Source organism: Onychomys torridus, chromosome 5, assembly GCF_903995425.1.
Source record: "Onychomys torridus chromosome 5, mOncTor1.1, whole genome shotgun sequence".
Taxonomy (NCBI): Eukaryota; Metazoa; Chordata; class Mammalia; order Rodentia; family Cricetidae; genus Onychomys; species Onychomys torridus.
Genome location: NC_050447.1, coordinates 77,757,185 through 77,780,599, shown reverse-complemented (window position 1 = coordinate 77,780,599; position 23,415 = coordinate 77,757,185). Strand labels below are relative to the sequence as shown.

The 23,415-nt window shown below is 41.8% G+C and overlaps 1 protein-coding gene across 3 annotated transcripts in view; it reads right to left on the bottom strand.

Moving 5' to 3' along the window:
* Window positions 1-20,259, bottom strand: part of Spag6 (sperm associated antigen 6) — a 58,770-nt gene extending 38,511 nt beyond the window's left edge. For 2 of the 3 annotated variants that reach the window (XM_036188457.1, XM_036188458.1), the window contains exons 1-3: window positions 20,158-20,259; window positions 19,988-20,083; window positions 574-740 (exon numbers count right to left, since the gene is read on the bottom strand). In XM_036188457.1, the coding sequence (XP_036044350.1) occupies window positions 574-740; window positions 19,988-20,083; window positions 20,158-20,182 (288 nt within the window). In that variant the 5' untranslated portion in view covers window positions 20,183-20,259. The remainder of the gene's footprint in view (window positions 1-573; window positions 741-19,987; window positions 20,084-20,157) is intronic. The other variant, XM_036188459.1, reaches the window with a different exon arrangement.
* Between the last annotated feature and the right edge of the window lie 3,156 nt (window positions 20,260-23,415).

Below are 23,415 nucleotides of genomic sequence, written 5' to 3'. Positions count from 1 at the left end.
TCATCCCTAGTGCTGAGATTAGAAGCATGTGACACTGTGCCTGCCATTTGTACATGGATTCTGGAGATTGAACACGGGTACTGATGCTAATGGGGTAAGGAGTTTATGTACTGAGCTACCTCTCCAGCCCCCGAGAGTGTTCTAAAAAAGTTAGAATGCTTGTTTACTTGGAAAAATGCTTTCTCAAACTTTCCGTGTGACACGGTCTCTCCCTCAGGACTGCCTCTCACTCTCTCACCTGCATGTTAGGGTTGCTAAAAGCAGCCATGTTCCTTCCCGAGGTGCTAGCCTCTTCCCTGAGGTGGATCCTAGAGCTCTGAAGTGAAGAGAAACACTGCATATGTCTAATCGCCTGAACATTTGCATAGTCCTCTTAAATTAAAAGTAATGGGGAAAAAAACTATCAGTCTCAAAGCAAAATTTCCTCAAGATGTTCTCATGCACACATAGGAATCCAAGGTTGTGTTAATATCCTAGTATTGCTAATGCCTTCAAGTTTACAACTGTGCCAAGGCTATCTATTTTTTAAATCTAAGGGGGGAAAAACCAAAAGTTTTTTTTAAGAAGTCTTACATTCTGCTCTGCCAATGAATAGACAAGCTGTGGAAGAATGTCGCCCTTCACAACTGCTTCTGCTAAGTCATCGTTATAATTGGCCAGCCTCCCCAGAGCCAAGGCAGCAGTCTGTTGAATGGTTGGGACCACGTCCAGAAGAAGAGGCCTCAGCAACGACATTATACCTGAGTTAAAGTATGAAAACCAGAACTCAGCAAAATTTTAATTTAAAAAGCAAAATGTGTGAGTCAACACATATGCAGTGAGAAAATGAAAGCTTAAAAACAAAACAAAAATCAGTAAAAAAAAATAAACAAACAAAAGTGAGCTAGGCATAGTACTACACACCTGTAATGCCCTAATGCCCTGCTTTCAAAAGGCTGAGGCAGAGGAATCATGAGTTCAAAGCTCTCTTGCTCTCCTCTCTCTCTCTCTCTCTCTCTCTCTCTCTCTCTCTCTCTCTCTCTCTCTCTCTCTCACACACACACACACACACACACACACACACACACACACACACACCACTATCCAGTGAAAACTAATTGGATACTAATAGAGGTATCTAACTGGTCAAGAGTATCTAACTGGTCAAGACACAAAATCATGCTAGCCTCCAAAATGACTCACACAGTGGGGAAATACAGGCTCTGGAGCTGGGTGAGAATTCTCATTTCTTACTCAGCAGGTAAACACCTATGATGTCATCAGGAGGAATGTGGAGAGAGGTTAGAGCATCTGGGGCAAAGCCCAGCCCCCAGCCCACCACCTTTGCAAGTCCTCTCTCTCAAGGATCATTCCAGGTCCTTTGTTCCATTTGATCTCTTTTTTTGACTGAACTACATTTTATTATGGAAAATGTTTTCAGGCTTTATCTCAGACTTGTGAGCCAGGAGAGTCATTGTACCCAGCCAGTACTCACACTCACAAAAGGCACAAGTGGATCTTTAAGCAAATCCTTGTGCTAAGGAAGCATAATGTGTCACTAGCTCTCCCATAATATTTGTGCCAGGGTTGACTACACAATGGCCACAGGGCCATCATCACACAGTAAGTCATTTATATGGACTGGGCGCTTCATGCAAAAGCATTGCTCTGGGAGCCTTCTCCTATATTAACTCACTTAACTCTCATGACACACCAAAGAACTCGGCCCTCTCTTCATGTCTATTTCGCCAATGAAGAAGTTGAAGGTGAGCATGACTAAGTATATTGTCCGCAATTAGGAACTAATGGAATGAATCTAGAATTCAGACATTCTCTATTGATAATTAGTGGACAAATGTGTATTGGGAACCGAGGAGGCTGGGGAAGGGAGCCAATAGCAAACGCTTTGTGGCTGCCTTACAGGACATTTCAACTCTTCACACTGACTTTATCTTACTATCTAATGCCATCAAAGTGCCTTGTGATGGATGCTTCTGCCTTTCTGTCAATACCCAAGTCTACAGTTACAAGGCATAAGGACAGCATCCAAACTGGAGCAAAGTGCCCCTTGACTTTCTAAATGTTTTTTACCACACACATTTATTAAATTTCATATCACCACATCTATTCTTTAAAAATATATCCTGGTGGGGGCCAACAACTCAGCAGGTAAAGGCACCTGCCACCATGCCTAACTACCTAAGTTCCATCCCCAGGACCCACATGGAGAGAACCAACTACTTCAAGTTGTCCTCTGACCTCCACATGCATCCTGTGGCACATAGACACCCACACAGACACACGCATACACATGTTGCACAAAATTAGTAAATAAAAATACAGTATTTTTTATAAAGAATATATATGGGCCTTACCCACTCTGAGGAGTGGATGGGGGTAGAGCGGGAGGGAGGTGAGGAGGTGGGAGAAGGGGAGGGAGGGGGAACTGGGGTTGGTATGTAAAATAGAAAGAATTTTAATAAATAAATATATTTTTTAAAAAGAATATATATGTAATTACATATGTTTTATATATATATATATATATGTATATATTCCTGTGATAGACAAACTCGAATATTGCCAAAGAGTCTTGTATCATTTTTTATTTAGAAATATTTGAAAAAGAAAAAATAGCATTTACAGTAACACGAAATCAGACCAAAAATAGCACTGCTGAATAGCGCGAGCTAGAAACAACTATGCTTGTCAAGATGGATCTAATTATGCAGCCTGTGAGTCTTGCTAGTTTTCCAGTTTCATTTGGTTATTATTTCTGTGTTTGAATTGGCTGGATTGGACCATGCTCCATAAGACCACAGGTGCCTGTATGGGAGAGGCTGCCTGCTCACATGTGCTTCGGGATCTGTGTTAACCAAGCCCCAACATTCATGAATGCTGTTTATTCTTGTATCTAGACCTTCTAATACAGAGAGCATCAGAAGTCTCATGACAAAAGTTTAAAGCACAGAATAAAGGATTAAAATTATTACCAAATGCTGACATGGGTTACTTCTGGAAAGATTCTGGATATTAAAAATATATATGGCTGGAGAGATGGCTCAGTGGTTAAGAGCCCTAACTGCTCTTCCAGAGGTCCTGAGTTCAATTCCCAGCAACCACATGGTGGCTCACAACCATCTGTAATGAGATCTGGTGCCCTCTTCTGGCCTGTAGGGACACATGCAGACAGAGTACTGTGTACATAATAAATAAATAAATCTTTAAAATATATATCTATTTCTTTTTAATACTTCAGTATTTGTTTTGTTTTGCTATGATAAAATACAAATGCCAAACTGACCATTCTCATCGTGTTTAAGTATATGGTGAGGGTGTTGTCCGATTACAATGCTGTTTAACTACCCAGCTGAGAACTGTTACCTGTCTTCCAAAGCAGCTGCCCACAAAGGCTCAGCACCTCTGCACCCTCCCCATCACAGTTGGTCTCCACTTCTGAAAATGGCAGCTATGCTCATGGCTGTGCATTGGTACTTCACTGTGGCTGATCTTCACTTCCCCAGCTAAGACTGAGAATCTTCTCACGTGCTTACTGGTCATGTCTATGCCGTTCTTCATTGGGTTGACTTGTCAAATGTTATTTGGCATATTTATAATAAATATATGACAGTTTTATTAGAGGCCAACAGCATAAACAGTAAAGTATCACATGAAAGCACCTTTGGGACCACAACCAGTCAGCTGCTTAAAATAGTTTTTTAAGAACCACAATGCGGTTTTATGTTTTATTTTTCTTTTTCCAGATGAATATGGTATTTTCTTTTTTTCCTTTTCTCTTTTTGATATATGTATGTGAAGGCAACAGCTTGTCATCTTTTGAAATATGTAATGGAGAAAACAGTCAATACTGTGTTATTCACATTGGATTGCATTTTAAATTAAACCACAATAACTCTGAATTGTTGGGGATGTGAGAAATAGCCAGGCATGGTAGTGCACATCTTCAGTCTCAGCACGAAGGAGGCAGAGGCAGGAGAATCTGTGAGTTTGAAACCAGCTTAGTTTCTGTAGCATGTTGCAATCCAGCCAGGGCAACATAGTGAGACCCTTCCCTGTCTTTAGAATTAATAAATAAATAAAAATTTAAAATCTCACAGTGAATTGTATCGCGGGTCATAATTTAATTATAAGTCTTTACTGTTAGCCATTTGTTAGTTACAACTAACCAACTACAAATCTCCCAACTTTGGAAGTTTTCAGTTTTTATTTCTCCAGTCCACACAGTCAAAGGAACTTTCTTCCGTTTATGTTTTCCTTGTTTTCCAAATACATCTGGCTCATAAAATATGAAGCCAGGGCTGGAGAGAGAGCTCAAAGGATAAGAGTCTTTGCTGTTCTTCCAAAGAACCTAAATTCAGTTCCCAGTGACATCAGAGAACTTAAAACACGCGTAACTGCACCTCCAGGGGGCGCTCGTCTGCCTCTCAGGCACCTGCACATAAGTGCACACACACACACACACACACACACACACACACACACACACACACACACACCTTTTTAAAAATGCAAAGTCAATAAATGATCGGTAATTCTTTTTCTTCTATTCCTTTGCGCTCACTTTCTATGTGCCATATCATATTTCTAAATTCCTTATTTTAGACAGTAGCACAATGCAAATTTTTTAAACCTCCAAAATTACAGAAAGGAGGACAGTCAGTTTGAAATACTTTGATTTGAATAACTTTTTTCAGTAAATGACCTTGAGAAAGGTAACTTTTTATTAGAGAAGAAAATAAATTTTCAAATATTGCCCCAAATGCCTACCTCCTAAATTACAGCTTATGCAGTCCTCAGGCACTTCTCTTTACCTGGATGTGTTCTTACCTTTACACAGGCATGGAGACTTCACTATTCTAAGTTTGGGGTTGAACATGTACCTCAGTGGTAGAGAACACTCACTGTGCTGGCTGGTTTTCTGTCAACTTGAAACAAGCTAGAACTATCTGAAGGGAGGGAGCCTCAATGCCTCCATAAGATCTGGCTGCAGGGCATTTCCTTAAGAAGTGATTGATGGGGGAGGGTATGCCATTCCTTGGCTGGTGGTCCTGGATTCTGTAAGAGGGCAAGCTGGGCAGACCACAGGGAGCAAGCTAGTAGGCAGCACCTTTCCATGGCCTCAGTATTAGCTCCTGCCTCCAAGTTCCTGCCCTGTTTGAGATCCACCCTGGCTTCCTTTGGTGATGGACTACAATGTGGAAGTGTAAGCCAAACAGACATTTTTCTCCCCAGCTTGCTTTTGGGCCACGGTGTTTCATGGCAGCAACAGAACCCGACACTGGCCTAATGTGTCTATGACCTTGGGCTTAATCCACAGAACCATATGACAGAGGACAGAGAAGGGGAGACAGGTAGGTAGGTAGGTGTGTTCCCCAAACATACAGATATGAGAGGAATGCTGTAAACCAAGCACTCACTAAAGGAGGAAGGGAAGTGAGAGAGAGCCAAGAAGGAAGTAGGAAAGTAAGAAGAAAACACAGAGCAGCTTTCTTCTTACCCAGCTGTCCCTGAGGACCCCGCGGTCACAATGAGTGCATGGAATTAAGAGCCCATTACGGGGCACAGAGCCTCTGGTCACCAAGCCTCTAATGAGGGGCTCTAATGCTATTACCAGCATTTCCTGTGAAGGCCCCAGCAAGCACTAACAGTTCTAAAGATTAGTTTTTATTCCTCGATAATCAATACACACATAAAATGAATTTTGGTCATTTCATCCCACCCCACCCCCATTACCTTTTCCCATGGCCCTCCCTCTCCCACTAAAGTCCCCCTTCATCTCAGAACGTCTCTGCCCTGTCTTGATGTCTTGTGTGTGTGACCCACTAGGTTAAATTAGGATTATTTGCATGAGCAAGGGTGGGCATTAGTTATTGGTGCATGGGTACCATATCAATGACGACACCACTGAAGTAAGATGACACTATCCCCCCAGTAAAACCAATTGCCAGTAGTCCTGCAAAAGGGGTGGGGCCTCATAGTCCCTCCCTATTCATGATGAAATGTCCATGGCGCTCAGTATTGTGCAGTCTTTTACCGGTAACTACAGCTTCTGTTAGCCCATGAGTATAATGGCCAAGTCACATCCAGAAGGTTCTGTTTTTTGTTTTGTTTTGTTTTGTTTTGTTTTGTTTTGTTTTGTTTTACAACACTCTTTCCTCATCATCTGGTTCTTACGTCCTTTCTGCCCCCTTCTGCCATGTTGTCCCTAAGCCTTGGTGGGTGGAACATATGACATAGGTGTCCTGTTTAGGACCCAGCCCTCCAGCCGTCACTTATTCTCAGCCTTTTGATTAGTTATGAGTCTGCATTAGCTGCCGCCCTGCTAACAGGTCCTTCTCTGACCGAATGCTCCACGTGGCTTTCTGTTGCTGTAATGAAACACTAACCAAAAGCAGCTGAGGAGAGAACAGGGTTTATTTGGCTTACACTCCAAGGTCCCAAATCCATCACTGAGGGATGGCAGGGCAGGAGCTCAAACAGGACTTGAAGCAGAAGCCACAGAGGAGTGTACTTACTTCCTGGCTCACTGGCTTGTGCTCAGCTAGCTCTCTTGTACAGTCCAGACCCACCTGCCTAGGGATGGCGCCTCCCACAGCGGACTGAGCCCTCCTACACTGATCATCAATCAAGACGATCTCTCACAGACTTGGCTACAGGCCAGTCTGATCTGGGGAGTCCCTCCGTCGAGAATCCTTCTTCCCAGATGACTCTGGTTCTGTCAAGCTGACTATAAAACTTAATTTTAAACTAAGTTTTAAAGAAACTAATTGTTCTGATTTGGGGTCTGATATATCCACAAGATCAAATATTTGAAAACTTGGTCCCCAGCTGTGGTGGTGTTCTGAGAGGTTATGGAACTTTTAACGTGGAGCCTCGCTGTCAGGTGAAGGCACTAAGGGCAGGTGTTTGCTGTCAGGTGAGGACACTAAGGGCAGGTGTTTGCTGTCAGGTGAAGGCACTAAGGGCAGGTGTTTGCTGTCAGGTGAAGGCACTAAGGGCAGGTGTTTGCTGTCAGGTGAAGGCACTAAGAACAGGTGTTTGCTGTCAGGTGAAGGCACTAAGAACAGGTGTTTGCTGTCAGGTGAAGGCACTAAGGGCAGGTGTTTGCTGTCAGGTGAAGGCACTAAGGGCAGGTGTTTGCTGTCAGGTGAAGGCACTAAGAACAGGTGTTTGCTGTCAGGTGAAGGACACTAAGGGCAGGTGTTTGCTGTCAGGTGAAGGACACTAAGGGCAGGTGTTTGCTGTCAGGTGAGGACACTAAGGGCAGGTGTTTGCTGTCAGGTGAAGGACACTAAGGGCAGGTGTTTGCTGTCAGGTGAAGGACACTAAGGGCAGGTGTTTGCTGTCAGGTGAAGGCACTAAGGGCAGGTGTTTGCTGTCAGGTGAGGACACTAAGGGCAGGTGTTTGCTGTCAGGTGAGGACACTAAGGGCAGGTGTTTGCTGTCAGGTGAAGGCACTAAGGGCAGGTGTTTGCTGTCAGGTGAGGACACTAAGAGCAGGTGTTTGACGGTTATAACCACCTTAGCTTCTAGTCTGGCTCTGAGGTCCTGTTCTCCAAACCGCTAAGACCCTGCCACAAGGACACTGGCAAGGACAGAGCTGCTCCTGTCACTAAGCCAGCACAGAGGACGGAGCCCTCTGAGACCGTGAGCCACAACCAGCCTCTTCTCCGCTAAGTCACTCCGCTAGACGTTCTGTCATGATAAAGAACGCAATTACACTCGAATAGTCAAGGGAGGTTACAGCCTCTAATAACACAACGCTGTCTGCCAGGCAACCCCTTATGCTGCAATGTAGGACAAATTACTTGAACTCTACATGTCAATGTTGCATAGAAATCATCAGGAAACAATAACTATTTCCAATGACAAAATTATTTTCATTTTACACACAGGTTACACACACACACACACACACACACACACACACACATATATATATATGGAGAGAGAGAGAGAGAGAAACACTACCTCTATCTGCTGTTTCTTTCCTTTTCTTTTTTGAGACAGGGTCTCTTTAGGTAGCCTGGCTGCCCTAGAACTTGATATGTAGACCAGGCTGGCCTTGAACTCACAGAGATCCAACTCACAGAACCTGTTTCCTGAGTGCTGGAATTAAATTGTACTTACTTTTTTTTTTTTAAGTATTGCCAATTTTTTTCTTCTAGTTGTGAAGCTATATCATAAAAATATTTAAAAGTATCACTGTAATAAAAAGTTAATATTATTCTTAAAAGGTCTGCCAATAGGCCTTTGGTCTACTTATGTCATAGTAAAGCCTTTCAGGCAAGTGAGGTGGGGCCCACAAATAGAACCAGCTACTCAAGAGGCCAAGAATTGTCTTCTATGAGCATAGAGCTTGGAGCCAGCTTGGGCAACACGGTGAGATCATGTCTTTTAAAAATAAAGTGTGGCATGGCAGCTCATACTCAGATTAGTGGTACTACTTATGCCTCTAAGGAGAAGCACTGGGGCTTGAAATAGCCATCATAGGCTCAAATGTCTGAGAGCTTGGTCCCCGATTGTCATGGAGCTAACTTGGACTACACAGCAAGCCCCTGTCTCTAAAAGAAAACAAAAATAAAAATACAAAGGCTAGCAAGATGGGCTGGGTAACAGTGCCTGCCTCAGGATTGACCGGAACCACAGGCCTCACATGGGAGGAGAGAAAGGTGACACCTGAAAGCTGTCTTCTGACCTCACACGGGCACTACACTACACTTTCTCTCTCTCCAAACTTTTAAAAAGAATGGAGAGAAGGAAGAGCAAAGGGGTATCCATTGTTGCTCAGGTTCTCCGTCATCAGCTTTGTTTAAATTTAAATTTAAATTTATATTTAAATTTAAATATCTTAAATTTACTTATGACTGACAAAAAATATGAAATAAATTTTAACTGTTTTAATTTTTAGTGTGTGTGTGTGTGTGTGTGTGTGTGTGTGTGTGTGTGTGTGTGTATAGGTGTAGTGCACATGTGGGCATCCGTATGCCACAACATGAACTTGTGGAAGTCAACAGACAGCTAAGAATGCATGGCGACTACAGCCCGGGAAGACAGAGGCGGGAGGCAAAGGGCTGAGAGAGCAGACCAAGTCTTCACGTTTCCCACTGACTGTTTGGAGTATTTTGAACTTCATCCCAGGAGTAAGGTGGTAACAGAATCAAATGTTAAATCTCTGATTACAGTGAGGGGAAAGGATGGCAGGGGACCACACGGGAGGTTGGAAGAACAAGTAGGAAGCTCTGTGAGGAACTGAAGGTACCCAGTGGGGAAACAAAACCTAAGGAGGCAACTGAGGAGGCAGGAGGATGAGCAACACTGTTGTCTCTGGCTAGGAAGAGCGATGGATCTCTGATCCTGATAAATTCCTATGGCCCTGAAATACAAGATTGGAGAAGGGCCATAAGGCAAGAGGTAAAGCTAGAAAGGTTGGTTGGTGCTAGATCAAATTTAGCTGCTGGTCAAACGCAGCTTCCAATTAATGTGCCTGGAATTGTGGTGGGAATTCATTTTACTGTTTGCACCACTTACTCTGAGGGAAGTACATAAATAAATGATTTTTACTAATGCCCAGCTGCACTGGGGATGGCTAGTCAGGTCGTGTACTGCTGGGGACACCACTTCCTTAAATCCTGCTACAAATGGTGCAGCAACCGTCACCACTGAAAGGGGTTTGAAGATGCAGGAAGGCCCAGCAGCCACCTCTGACACACCACTGGGTAATTCTGCGTTCTCTTGTTTATGTGAGGAAGTATGTTCTTCAAGTTACCTAGCATAGTTCTGAATATGCGGCTTACTCACACCCTTGACAGTGGCCCCAAAACACCCATCCACTTTTTCCTATTGTAAGCGTGTTCTAGTATAATAAAACTGGTTATTAAAGCTTATTCTAATTTTTCCAAGTTTATAGTGTGTGTGTGTGTGTGTGTGTGTGTGTGTGTGTGTGTGCGCGTGCGTGCGTGTGCGCGCGCCTAGGTGTATGTATGTGTACTATGTACATGTAAGAGCCTAAGAAGGCCAGAAGAGGGCATCAGATTCCCTGGAACTGGAGCTGCAGATGGTTGTGAGTTACCATATGGGTAATGAGAACCCAACCCAGGTCCTCAACCAGGGAAGCAAGTGCTCTGGCCTGCTGAGCCACCTCTCCAGCCCTCTAGTAGGTTTGTAATTTTGATTCCTCTATTTAAGGGGCTATATTTTACTGAAACTAGTTTCACAACACTGATTATATACAACATGCTCTTGTTTCCTTCACCTTTTTTTTCATTATAATAATTTGCCATTTTGATGCTTGCTTGTTTGTTCTTTCTACATGTTTTTATTGATTATTTGGGAATTTCTCATAATGTACCCAGTCACACTCACTTCCCAGTGACCCCACTACCACCATTGTAATGACCTCCCCCCCCAATAAAAGAAGAAGAGAAAAACAAAAGCAAATCCAATTTATGTTGCCCATATACTCACTGGAGCTTGGTCAAACTCGCAGTGGCCAGCGCCTTAAAGAAAACTCCCACCCCTGTCAGAAGCCGTCAGCTGAGGAGAGGAGCACTTCAGCATCCCCATCGTAATTTCTAAGTGTGCTCTTCAATGGCTTCCTGTCCAGACTGTTTCTTTTCTTTTTGAGGCTGGGGAGAGGTTGTCACAGAAGTGTAATGAGTCTTTTTCTGTCCTCCCAGCCAGCTCCCAAATAATGACATGGAGTCTTCTTATTAACCATGAAAGCTTGGCATATAGTCTATGAGGGTGGTTTTTGGTTGTTTGGTGGGTTATGGATGTTTGTGATCATTTAGGGGGTTGGTTACCAGTTGTTATTGGTCATGGTCAGGAAAAAAGCAGAACAAATAAATTAGATTCAGGGATCTCTTTCTGAAGGGAACAGGGAGGATATAGTATAGAAATGATGTGATAAAAGGGTGGATTGTTGAGTCTTCTTTTGAACAACAACTAGTCTCAAATGGACTAAACATTGTAAACAAAACATAATTCTTAGCTGATGATTGTTCTTATTGTATATAGTTTTACTATGTGATAGTTAAAACCTTTCCTTTTTATTTAGACAAAACTGGTGTGGTGGCACACGCCTTTAATCCCATCACTCAGGAGGCAGAGCCAGGTGGATCTCTGTGAGTTTGAGGCCAGCCTGGTCTACAGAGTGAGATCCAGCACAGGCACCAAAACTACACAGAGAAACCCTGTCTCAAAAAAAAAAAAAAAAAAAGAAGTCCCCTGGTCCCGTTATTATTTGTGAGCTGGTGGCCCAAAGAAAAAATATGACTACATACGGCATCCAACATGGAGGCCTGAGAAATATCCAAACACAGGGCCTGAGAAAGCTAAAAACAGTTCTGGACAAGGAGCGGGATGTGGATTCTAGTCCTGCAGTCTCTCAGGCAGCCCAGTGCTCAGTGGCATACAGAGACTCTGCTCCTGGCCTCTGCTTGAGGGCTGGAGCCAGCCACCAGCACCATGCACCAGAGCCATGTGCTAGGCTGAGCCTCATGGCAGATGACATGGCAGTTTAAGATTTGTCTCATGTGGTCAAAAAATGCTGCAGGCAGTAAATCCAGCTCCAGACACAGAAAACCTCTAAAAAGGTACAGCATGTTTGAAAATATGCTTAGATGATGAATAAAGGAAAAAATGTGTATAGACAGTCAATAGAAAAAATAGTTAAAAAATAATGTCTTTAAAGAGAAAGTAAAGTAATATAAAAAAAATAAGCCACATAAAGATGGAAAATAATAGGGTGTCTGGATCCTGTATGGTGTTGTTGACTTTGAATTTTTGAAATGCTAATGTACAAAAAAACAAATAGCTTCTGAGAGACATTGGGTTATGGAAACTGCTAAATTAAACCAACCTATATATTTTAAGAACATCTTAACTGCAAAATGGAAGTCAGAAAATGTGTTGCATTGGGGGAGAGGTTATGCCTTTGTTTCCACAGAACACAAAAGGTTATGGTTCTCTTCAAAATTAATAAAGATCCACTTTGATTGGGGGAGATCTCCTGAGGATCTTGGCTGCAGATATGAGGGAAAAAGCCAAGGAAGACTACAGGACAGGTGACATATATGCTGATCCCTTAACATGGGAACAGCTCTGCAACTGGATGAGATATGATAAATCTTGTTGGCTACAGCGACCTCATGATTTATGATGATGATGATGATGATACCATCCTTTCATACAACATGGATGGAGATTTATATTACAGTTTAGTTATACAGTCCAAACAGACTTATAACGTTGACAGATACCTTTTACCTGCTCAAACATACAACCAAATTTTTAAAAAATCCTTAGCTGACCTATGCACACTGCATATTCCATACGTGTGTCAATGCTGATATATATATGTTACCCTTACAAGTTTGTGTTTTCAGAAAAAAGGGCCAAACACCAATGAAGACAAGTAGCCCAGGTGATCCATTTTCTCAGAATTTCTCTGTTGCAGTTTCCTCAAAATTCTGCATCTAGAACAACTTCAAAGCTGCTAGCTGAAATGGTCCAGCCTCACACACTACTCCAGCCAAGACTTCAGATAAGTCCTGCATTTTCCCATTACACAGAGATTAAACAAAAAATAATATTGCTAGCTCTCCCAGGATTTGACCATTATCCCAACTTTCTCAGGGTCCCCTAGAGATGACATTGCCCCCCAGATAGCAGGAAGCAATCTAGAGAACACGATGCCCACATTCCCAAACGTCACACAGTGTACAAATATCCCATAACACAGAAGTTTTCTATGTCTCTCATTCTCAATTGTGAGTCTACAGTCATCGAGACCACTGCAAAAGAAGTGTCCTTGCCATTTACAGTCAGTGGCAACATGGATCATGGACTTCAACTTGGTTGCTGGTGACAGCATGAACCACAGACATCCATCCACATGGCCTCCAGGATCAGCACAGACCACAGACATCAACATGGCCTCCTGCAGGGACAGACCATGGACATCCACACTGTATCCGGCTGCCACATGGACCATGGATCTCAGTATGACCTCCAACAGCAGGACACCAACGTGGCCCCTGGCTGCAGCATGGGCCAGCATGGACCATAGACATCTACATGGCCTTCAGTGGTAACAGAGGCCACGGACATCAACATGGCCTCATGCCACCACATGGCCTTCAGTGGCAGCAAAGGCCACACACTGCTTATTTTTGTTTAAGTCTTTCTTGCATTTTAAAAACCGTGGCCTTCAGGACTTCATCCAGTTTCTTCTGAATTTTATGATTATTGCCTCTGACCACTAAAACCGCCCTTGATTACTCATAAATTTTAGCATATTTGTCATAGTTTTAGTACTATTCTACATAACTCAGTGTTCCATTGTTGTAGTTGTTGTGATCTAAGATGCCATGGCCCTTCCAGCACAGAAAGTCTTGTCATTGACTTAAAAAGTCAGAACAAGCTCCCAAAAGTATATTGTTTTTACAAAGAGCATTTGTAATGGCAAATGGTTCAAAAAACAGCCAGGAGTAAAACTTGCTCATTTTTATCTTTTCTATTTATTCTCATTAGCTGTAAGAACTTCTGAGATCTGCTTGGAGCTTCACTGTTAATCAGCATTGAGTGGAGGATTGCCACACCTGATGTCACTGCTGGAGGAGGAGACTGGGGAAGGTGGGACAGAGGCCACGGACACTTGCTGACCAACTAGTGACTCTTCTGAGAAGGCAGAAGTTATTACAAATCTGTTTCTTGTTTAACAAACACAGTCTTATCATGTATCAGGCACATCCCTAAGAAACAAGCAGATACCAACCCACTAAATCCTCACTTCAAACCTTGGGGTAGAGACCACTTCTAGCACTAGCCTATGTTGTCTGCTACTGTCAATTGTATCTCCTGGCCAATGAAAAGTGGCTCATATGCTGACTTTACAGAGGACACCGAAGGGTTCAATCTGTTTAATTCATATTACTCTGCCATTAGCATTACTATAATTACCTTCTATGGACACTAATTAAATGAAAGCTCCCCTCATTTTCCTAGTGTATCTACCTCACTCTTGACTTGAGCAACACCACTGCCATCTGTCCATGAGATTTCTAGAGAGAACCTAGAGGTTATTTCAGGGCAGAGTGCATAGCTCAGTGATGACATGTATAGGGCCCTGGATTCAATCTGGCTAACTTCTAGAAAATCAACAGAGGTAATAACTATACCAAGATGCATCCTTGATTTAGGTGTCCTTCAAATAAATAGTAATATATAGATACATATAACAATAGTAATATATAGTTACATAACTATAATATATAGTACATATATAACCTATATCCATTAGCAAATAAGCTACAGAAAGCAAGAACTGTCCCTTTTAAAATGTTTGCATAATCAGTGCATATATTCAGTGTCCATCTGGCACCTGTGCATGCAATAAATATTCACTAATGGCAAATGAGCCAACCGTGCAAACTAGTGTGCTTCTCTCCTTTCAGATAAACTTTAGTTAAAAGCAAAGTAAAAAAAATATTTCGCTGATAGTTATTTTCATGTTTGGCATACAATGTTAGGTACAGCAATCATGCAATTATATATTCATAAAACTTTAGGGAACTCTTATTGGTCGTTTAAACTGTCCCCTCCCTTGAAAACCACCCCATACCTTTCTGGAGTCCACTAATTGTGGTAGGACGCCTTGCTCAGCCTTGATGGAAGGGGAAGGGGCTTGGCCCTGCCTCAACTGAATGTTCCAGGCTTTGCTGACTCCCCATGGGAACCCCTTCACTTTTGGAGGAGGCAGGGGAAGGCTGGGGGAGAGTAGGAGGAGGGATGAGAGAAAGATCTATGGTTGGTGTGTAAAATGAATTTTAAAAATTTCTTAAGTTAAAAAAAAAATCACACCCCCCCAAAAAAAATCACACCATACAGACACAGTTTTATGTATTGTGAAAGTCATGCACATAGCTGGAAATTGATTTTATCTTGTCTTCTTTTACTAATGTGTTATTCTTTACTTGATATATATGATTATTTAACTTCAGATGATTAAAATATCTAGGGAGAAGGCAAAATGCTAAGTAAAAAGAGCTGTACCAGAAGGACTAGCTGCTGCTACATATTTCTTGGGTAATATCTGCAGAGAAAATATTTGTAAGGCAGTTCATTAGAAAAACCTGTTTGAAGGGTTGGAGATACGGCTCAGCAATTAAGAGCACTAACTGCTCTTTCAGAGGGGCCTGGGTTTAATTCCCAGCACCCACATGGCAGCTCACACAGTCTGTAACTCCAAGACCAGACACACATGCAGGCAAAGGCACATAAAATAAAGTAAATATTTTTTTTAAATATCTGTCTAAGGCGTAGGGCATATGTAATTCAGTGGGAGAGTATATGGCTAGCATACATGAGACTGGGGTTTAATCTACAGCAAAACACACACGCAGCCACAATCTTCACATAGAGTTAATTCCTTATTTCACATACTTTTTCTAAACTAGTTAGACAGTTTGCTCTATTTGTAAGCATGTTAGAGGAGGTTTGCTTAAAAGATGTGCATACATGGCACACTGTATGTTAGCATGTTAGCAGCCCTGGGTTCAATCCACAGCAAACACAAAAATGGCATGTTTAAAGTGCAACAATTAATAGCTCTTATCAGCGGAGGGGTTTGATAACTGTCGCAGAGATATAGAGTAAGGTTATTATTGAAGTTGAGAACTGAACACAAGTTTCCTGGCAGCAAGAGGGAGAATATTTTATCAAATAAAGAGGAACAATATTTTTTTTACCCAGAAATACCATATAGAGTAGCTAACTTGACATATAGTAAATAATTAATTAACAAGTAACTCTGGGACAAATAACTGTATCTTTTGATAACTCCTTTTAACAAGATGGCCAATGTCTTCATTGACAGGTATCTAGTTCATTTTAAAGTTAGACTTCGGTTTTCTAAAAAGTACATGTTCTATGCATTGTGTCGTGGTGCACACCTGAAATGCCAGCACTCGGGGAGCTGAGGCAGGATTGTGAGTTCCAGAGAAACCTAAGATACATAGTGAGTTCAAGGCCAGCCTGGATGACTTTAACAAGATGTATGTTGCTATAAAAACATTTCTATGGAAAAACAATACAGTCCACGCATACATTGACAATGACTGACTTGACCGGCATAAAACTTAGACTGTCTAGAAAACTAGGCAGAGATTATTCTCCCTAGAGATGTCCACTTGTACAAATATCACTTATTTTCAGCTGGACTTTTGAAAGAACTCAAACAAGCCAGGAATTTAACATTGAGGGGCTGGAGAGATAGATGGCTTAGCAGTTAAGAGGTCTTGTTGCTTACAATCATCCAACTGCTCATGACTCCAGTTCCAGGGGATTCTCTTTTGATCTCCATGGATACCAGTCTTAAACATGATGTACATACATACATAAGTGCAGGCAAAACATTCATACACACAAAATTAAATAAATCTTTAAAAAGCCATATTGAATGAGCATCATGGCAAGAAGCATAGGCAAATGGCAAATCCACCATCCCCTTTGGAAAGTAGGGTACCCTAGCTTGTATCCTTGCAAGCCATCCCATTAACTCTTAGGCAAAGCCAACATTCTTTCCAGAATATAGCCATGGGTTCTCTGTTCAGCAGAAATCCCAGCTTTTGTTCCACTGAAAAGAACTTCATACAAAGTATGATCTAAGCCAAGAACAAAGAATAAAGTGTTCATCACAGATTTAGTCAACCAACAACTAGCTAATTCACCTCTTGTCTCCTTCTATTTCTCACAGTCAGTAAATCATAGATCACTTGACTGCCCAGAGCTTGAAACAATGCTCTGTGGACCTGCCTGGATGCAGGCAGATTATCAGTCCAATCCTTTGAACTACTATCTTGGTTCTCAGAGCCTAGGGGATCCTAAACTCTTCTCTGTGAACTTTTAAAGAGCTTCTGGTTTGATAAGACTGTTTTAGGACAGAGAGCCTAAAGCTCCCTAAGAGACCAGCTTATTTTTACTATCAGCCCCACTCCCTCACACCTCCAGGGATTATCTGTTAAGGTTTGTCAAGGCTGGCTCATTCACATTCCCATAGTGGTTCCCAAGGAGATCTCAAAGGCTGACAAGTTTCACTGTTATTTAATAACCACTAGTACCTAAATATATAAACAGAGAACTTCTTTAAACAGTTAACATCAAAGTTCATTCATTTTTACCTTTAATATTACTTTCACATACAATGATTTAAAATTTTTAGCAAGGGAATTATGTCTTTCTCATTATGCCTATATGGAAAATGTTTTTCCTATTATCCTGGATCCATGCTGCATGTCTAATTAAAGAATATCTTGGGGTTGGAAGAGCAAAATAAAATTTTGCCAGATACATAGGCCATGTGTCAAAGTCAAGAGTAAAATGCATCCATACCTTACAATATCAAAGGAAGGCACTTGTCTGATGAAAGCTTGCCTGTAATACGAAATGCAAACACACTCCAAAGCATGTTTAAATCAATAGCGATTTTTTTTTCAAGAATAAACCATTAGAATGGTTAATCTTATTGACTAGTAAGGAAAAAAAGTTTTCATAATAAAATTTGTAGGTTATTTAAACTAAAGGAATATATATATAATATATATGTATGTAATATATATATATATATATATATATATATATATATATATATATATATATACAGGGATATTCATGAGTTTAAAGTACTTAAAGGATTATCAGATTTAGTAAATGTAAGTATTTTTAAAATGTTCCCCCAGGGGGGAAAAAAACTTAACATGCCATTAAGATGATAATCAAAAGCAGATAATTTTAAAAGACTACTATTTCTCTTTCGTATCCATTTCTTCACAAGCCAAACATAAGTGTAGAATGTCAAGTCTGAGTCACGTGCCTCTGTAGTTTGGTGATCACTTAGTCAGCTAATTTAAATTGAATTCCTCATACACTTGGGGGCATAACCCTGGCTACTTGGTAGAAGGAAGCAGGAGGATCATTTGAGACAGGGAGTTCAAGGCCAACCAAGTGGCCAAAGCTGAAACCTTGTCTTAAAAAGAAAAACAAAACAAACAAAATACAATGTATTCTACCTTGTACTCTTATGAGAAGAGGGAACCTGCCATTAAAAATCCCCAAAGGCACTCTACATCTTCAGTGTTATATACATTTCAGTATTTCAGAATTTTCTCTAAGTATTTTCTCATTTACAAAGTGTTCATTTGCCTGTGTACACATTGTCCCAGCAGCAAATCCTTGTAAATAGCAAGCATCCATTCACAGAGTACACTGAGTAGGACTGAGAAAAAAATAAATGTTTTTTAAAATGTAAAATGCCCTAATAAATGTAAAGTTTGTACACAGAATAAAGAAAATAAATCTACATGACACAATAGCAGAACAAAATGAGTCCTACAACGACAACGTTTTTAAAATAGGTTCAGTGGATGCCCAGGGGTTAGTGAGAGCAGGGAGTAATCATGAGTGTTAAAGGACAACACAAGGGCTGGCATGATGGCTCAGTGGGTGAAGCACTTAATGATAAGCCTGACAGCCTGCCTCAATTCCCAGGACCCATGAGATGGAAGGAGAGAGCTGACCTCCTAAAGCATCCTCTGACTTCTACCAATGCACCATGGCATGTGCACACACGCTACTTCCTCTAGAATTTAAAAGGGAAACACAAAAGAGCTTTGCAATAATCAAAGTATCTTGACTATGACAGAGGTTCTCGAGACAAAAGTTTATAGAATGAAACAAAAGAAACAAAACTAGGAAGATGTGAATTAGGATCAAGGAATATCTGCGTCAGAATCCTCACTGTAACTGTGACCTAAACTTTTGAAAGATGTCTCAGGAGGAAGCTAAATAAAAGGACTGGGTTATTCCCTGCAACTACACATACACCTATAATTATCTCTCAGATATTTAAATATTTTTTAAAAATACTCTCTTCATTGTAAATGGCTCCCTATCACAACCACAAACAGCTCACAAACCCAGTGAGGAAAGAAAGTATCTGGTAAGTTGAAGGGTCTTTCCACAAAGAAACCCAGAGTAAACACTGTCTAAATACTGTGGCCATGACAATCTGTTCTTCATTTATTTTTAATGATGTGTTTCTTTAAATTAGTCTTAAAGACCGCATCCTATAAACTAGGGATTTCTTAAGACCTAGTAAGTCGCATCTAGCTTACAGTTCAGTCAGTGACTCTTGTGGAAAGCTGTCCTCTGAGCAAGGCTGGTGCCCTCTTGAACTCTCAGCAACTGTGGTTACCAGTAGTCTCTCTCTCTCTCTCTCTCTCTCTCTCTCTCTCTCTCTCTCTCTCTCTCTCTCTCTCTCCTCCCCTCCCTCCATCCCTCCATCCCTCCATCCCTCACTCTCCCTTAGAGGTAGATAAAATAAGGACTGATATTGCCAAAAGTGAACTCCCCTCTCTCCCATCCTCCCCTTCAGACTAAGGGATGAAAATGGGATGCCTCGTGGAATTCACAAAGCCCTATCCTTACCTACTTTGAATATCTCGGAAAAGATTCAAGCAAACGACCACTCCCCTTCCATTAATGTCAAGAGGAGAACTGCGAAAATAGCCTGAAATTTCTCCGCTTCTAGGAAGCGAACGAGATCAAAGAGTGACAAGAAAGGGCATCGGGATAAATGGGTCTGGTTAGGGTTGATTCCCATCCAGGAAAATGACTTCCAGGCAGTTCATATGGCTGGCCGATTGCAACGAAGATGGAAACCAGGATGGATACCAGGCCTCCTCCATCTTCTCCGCTTCACCCACAAGTTCCCGCGGAGAGGAGAGGGTCCGGAGGAACTTGGCGGCACTTAAGCCCATACCCAAAGCTCCCAAAAGTTGAGCTGGTGAGAGGGCAAGGAGGCTGACAGCTGGGGCGAGAAGGGGGACCCCCGAACCTGGTGAGGCCCGCGCTGGGTGGTAGGAGGGCCGAGGATGGATGCGGGACGAGGTGTGGGGCCAAGGCGCCATGCGTGGTGCAGGCTCACCTGCATTCTGCAGTGTCTCGATGTTCTGAGGTCTGGTCGCCTGCTCCGCCACCATCTGCACAAATCGGGTCCGGGCATTCTGGTACAACTCGAACACTGGGGAGAGAGGCAAGGTGGAGCAGCCGGCCCCCGGCGCCATCCCGTCGGGGCGCCCGCCCAAAGCTCCCTACCTTGCAGCACCTGCCGCTGGCTCATGGCTTCGCGCGTGGAGTCCGCTCTCGGCGCCCCTCGGCCTCCGGCGGGACTGCTCTGTGTACCCAGGCTCCGGGGCAACCGACCGGAACCGGAACGCAGCCGTCTCGTGGCAACTGTAGGTCCCGGGCGTGACGTCACAACCATGATAGAAGGAGCGGCCGAGGGAAGACCTTGTACCCCGGGACTCACGTCGCGCCCGGTCTGGTGTCACTTCCCTGCAGACCGGGAACGGGGCGCAGGCGTCCACCTGGAGAACTCGGTCGGCGGCACCCACGCACCCAGAGCGGCAGGGTCCCCCGACTGCCGCGGGCTGGGCGCTGAGGAAAGGGCGCTGGGGGACCCGATGTCAGTTCCGATAGATGGGCGTCATCGGATCAATACAACTCTGGCAGCACAACCTCAAGTTCCTCGGTGTTCCTCTTCATGGCTCTCTGACCTACCAGGACGGTCACAGCAACTGTGTTCACACACTAAATTACAATATATCAACAGCAATTAAGGACACTTAGTCCGTATGAAAGCAGAGAAGGAAAAAGATATGATGAATCTCCTATCGTGCAGATTTTCCTAATTACTACCAAATTTGCTGTCTCCTTATTTCAATATGATTTTTTTTAAAGAATTTCTTTTAAATTCGGGCGTCATTTTGTTGCTGAGTGACATTTCCAAAAGAAGAGCCTGTACCTGGAAAGACTATCTTACATAAGTTGGCCTCCTCGGCGTTTCTTTTTACCAAATTTAAGCACTGTAGCTCACCATCAGTTCTAGCTACTCTTTGAAAATTCTGCACCAAATGTTTCAGTGGCAAGTGTCAACTTTAAATATTTCTCTCTGAAACTACCATTTCGCCAGGTGTCAAGTGGGCAGCTAGCCACAGCTGCTACCTAATAGTGGCAGACCGGAAATCATTGATGTCTCTCTTCCTCCCCAGGAGGAAGCACACACATCACTAGCTTTCACATGTGGAATCTTCTGCAATCACTTTAAAAATCTTGTCTGAAGGAGTCTTGGTAGTCTGTGGAATCCCCAGAAGGCTGGGGCAAGGACTATCTGTCCAAGAAAGGGAGAAGTGTGTGGAGTCCTCTGCTTCACACGTCAGGGCAGGTACAAGCCTTCCCCTTCTTGCAGCTCAGAAGCCAGCCACACAATTCTCTGACTTAACTCAAGTATAAGTTTCACGGTGGTCTTTCACATTCTTCCCAAAAGGGCCTTGAAAGTAGAAGTGTCTGTTCCCACGTAGAGGTGTAGAGGGAAACCCTGAGGGAATGATTCAAACTGCTAATGAAGTGTCTGAATTTTATTTTTTCAGGTCCCTGTTGCATTTTGAAGAATAAAAATCTCTTGAATCTAAAGGGTCCCGTTGCTTTGTTTCAGTCTTTAAACAAGTCAAACTCCTAAATTGCTACATCTTCCATTTTTAGTAGATCCTTCACTATGTATTTCCTACTTTAAAAATGTTAAGAGCTCAGTAATCTGCTTATGGGATGCTACACAGTTTGAAAAGTTAAGTAGAAAAAGTATTTTAAACTAGAAAGTCTGTGTATGTCATGAACAATGCCCACGAATAGAATTTATTGTCCTAATGAAACACATTATAGGATGCCTATTTCTTATCTGGTTATATATATTAAAAAGAAGATACATCTTTTTATCTAGTATTTTCCCCAAAAGTCATTAAAGTTCAATGAAGAAATGTAACATAATGATCATATTATACCCATAAGTGGAATTGTTGGTAATTTCAATATAAAATATAGTGAAGAGATAACTAATTGAAAAGAAAGCTACTCTATATTTTCTGATCCACTTTCAATTTATTAACTTTAAAACAAAATGCTTCTCTAATTACATAGTTAAATGAATGTTCCAAGATCACATATAAGTCTCTAAACTATTGGTTAAGTGAAGAACTACTCAAAATGTTATCAAACTAAGATTATTGTTCTTAAAGCACCATCTGCATTTACAGGTATATCATGTACTTGCCAAATAAAACTATACATTTGACTGGGAATGAAATATTAACTTGAAAAACTGTTTCAATAAAGTGTGGAAGTCTTTGCCTCCTTTTGGAAAGGCTAATTATACAATTTCAAAATCATTATCCACTTATTTATGAAAATGAGACTGAAAACCCAAAAGTATAAAACCAGTTTGTAAATCTTGTTCCATTTCTCTTTACAAATCTCTGAGAATCCAGAAAGATCCCACTATTGTGGGGCTGTATGCTACTCATACCTAAAAGCTTTGCTAATTTCAACACGACTGCTTTCCAGTTCCTAGCTGAATTTTAAAGGTAAAGTTCTCTATAACCATAGACTGATGTCCTCATTTTTAGAAACCTGTTGAGGTCTCTGAAGTGCACAGCTGTTGAACCTAGCACATAACAGTATCACTGTGTGTCCGACACTCTGCTCTTGAGAGAATGTGCCTGTCTTCCAGAGTATAATAAGAGAAATTCATTCTTCATATGATACAATCTCTATTAATTCAACACGTGTACGCCTAACACTGATTTCAGGTCTAAAATCACTCCAGATACTGTGTCTTGAGAGCAAAGACACAGAGAGTATGGGTAAAGTAGGGAATGGTAAACTATCTGAAACATGTCAATAAGGAAAAACTTCTTATTGTTAACAGACTATTGTCTGTTTTATATAGGACATGAAATCTCTTCAATTCAAACATGTTAGCATTTTTCAAAGGTATTCAATTGGTAATTGAATGTCATTTGTCAACTTGTGAGACATCAATAATTCTTTTTGCCAACATCAAGTGTAAAAATCACTGAAGTAGCTTCACATTTCCACACTTCAATTAAAGATAGAAGTACTGTCTGCGCCAGAGACAAATTGGTGAACTCAAATGTTATCTATAATAAGAAAGCAAACATAGACTATCTGAATTACGGTACAACCCTGATTGAAGGATAAGCATCAGGATCTTGCGTTTAGGTCTGAGCTGACCAGTCAGTTGTGCCAGCAAATTTGCCAGCAGATCAAAAAAAAGATGTGGACACTTCCTTATGAATCGGAAGACTGACATTTCTATGCAAGGGTTGTGGTTGTGTCTTATTGTGTCAAATTTGCCTTTGCTTCTCAAATCTTTTACAGTCGGCCTCATAAGTCTTAAGGGTCTAGTGTTTTTCAGGGCAGTACAGTGTCAAGGTGACAGTGAAGTCCGACAGACCTAGATACACCTAGACATGGCTTCTCTGGAAGTGTCTCAGTGGA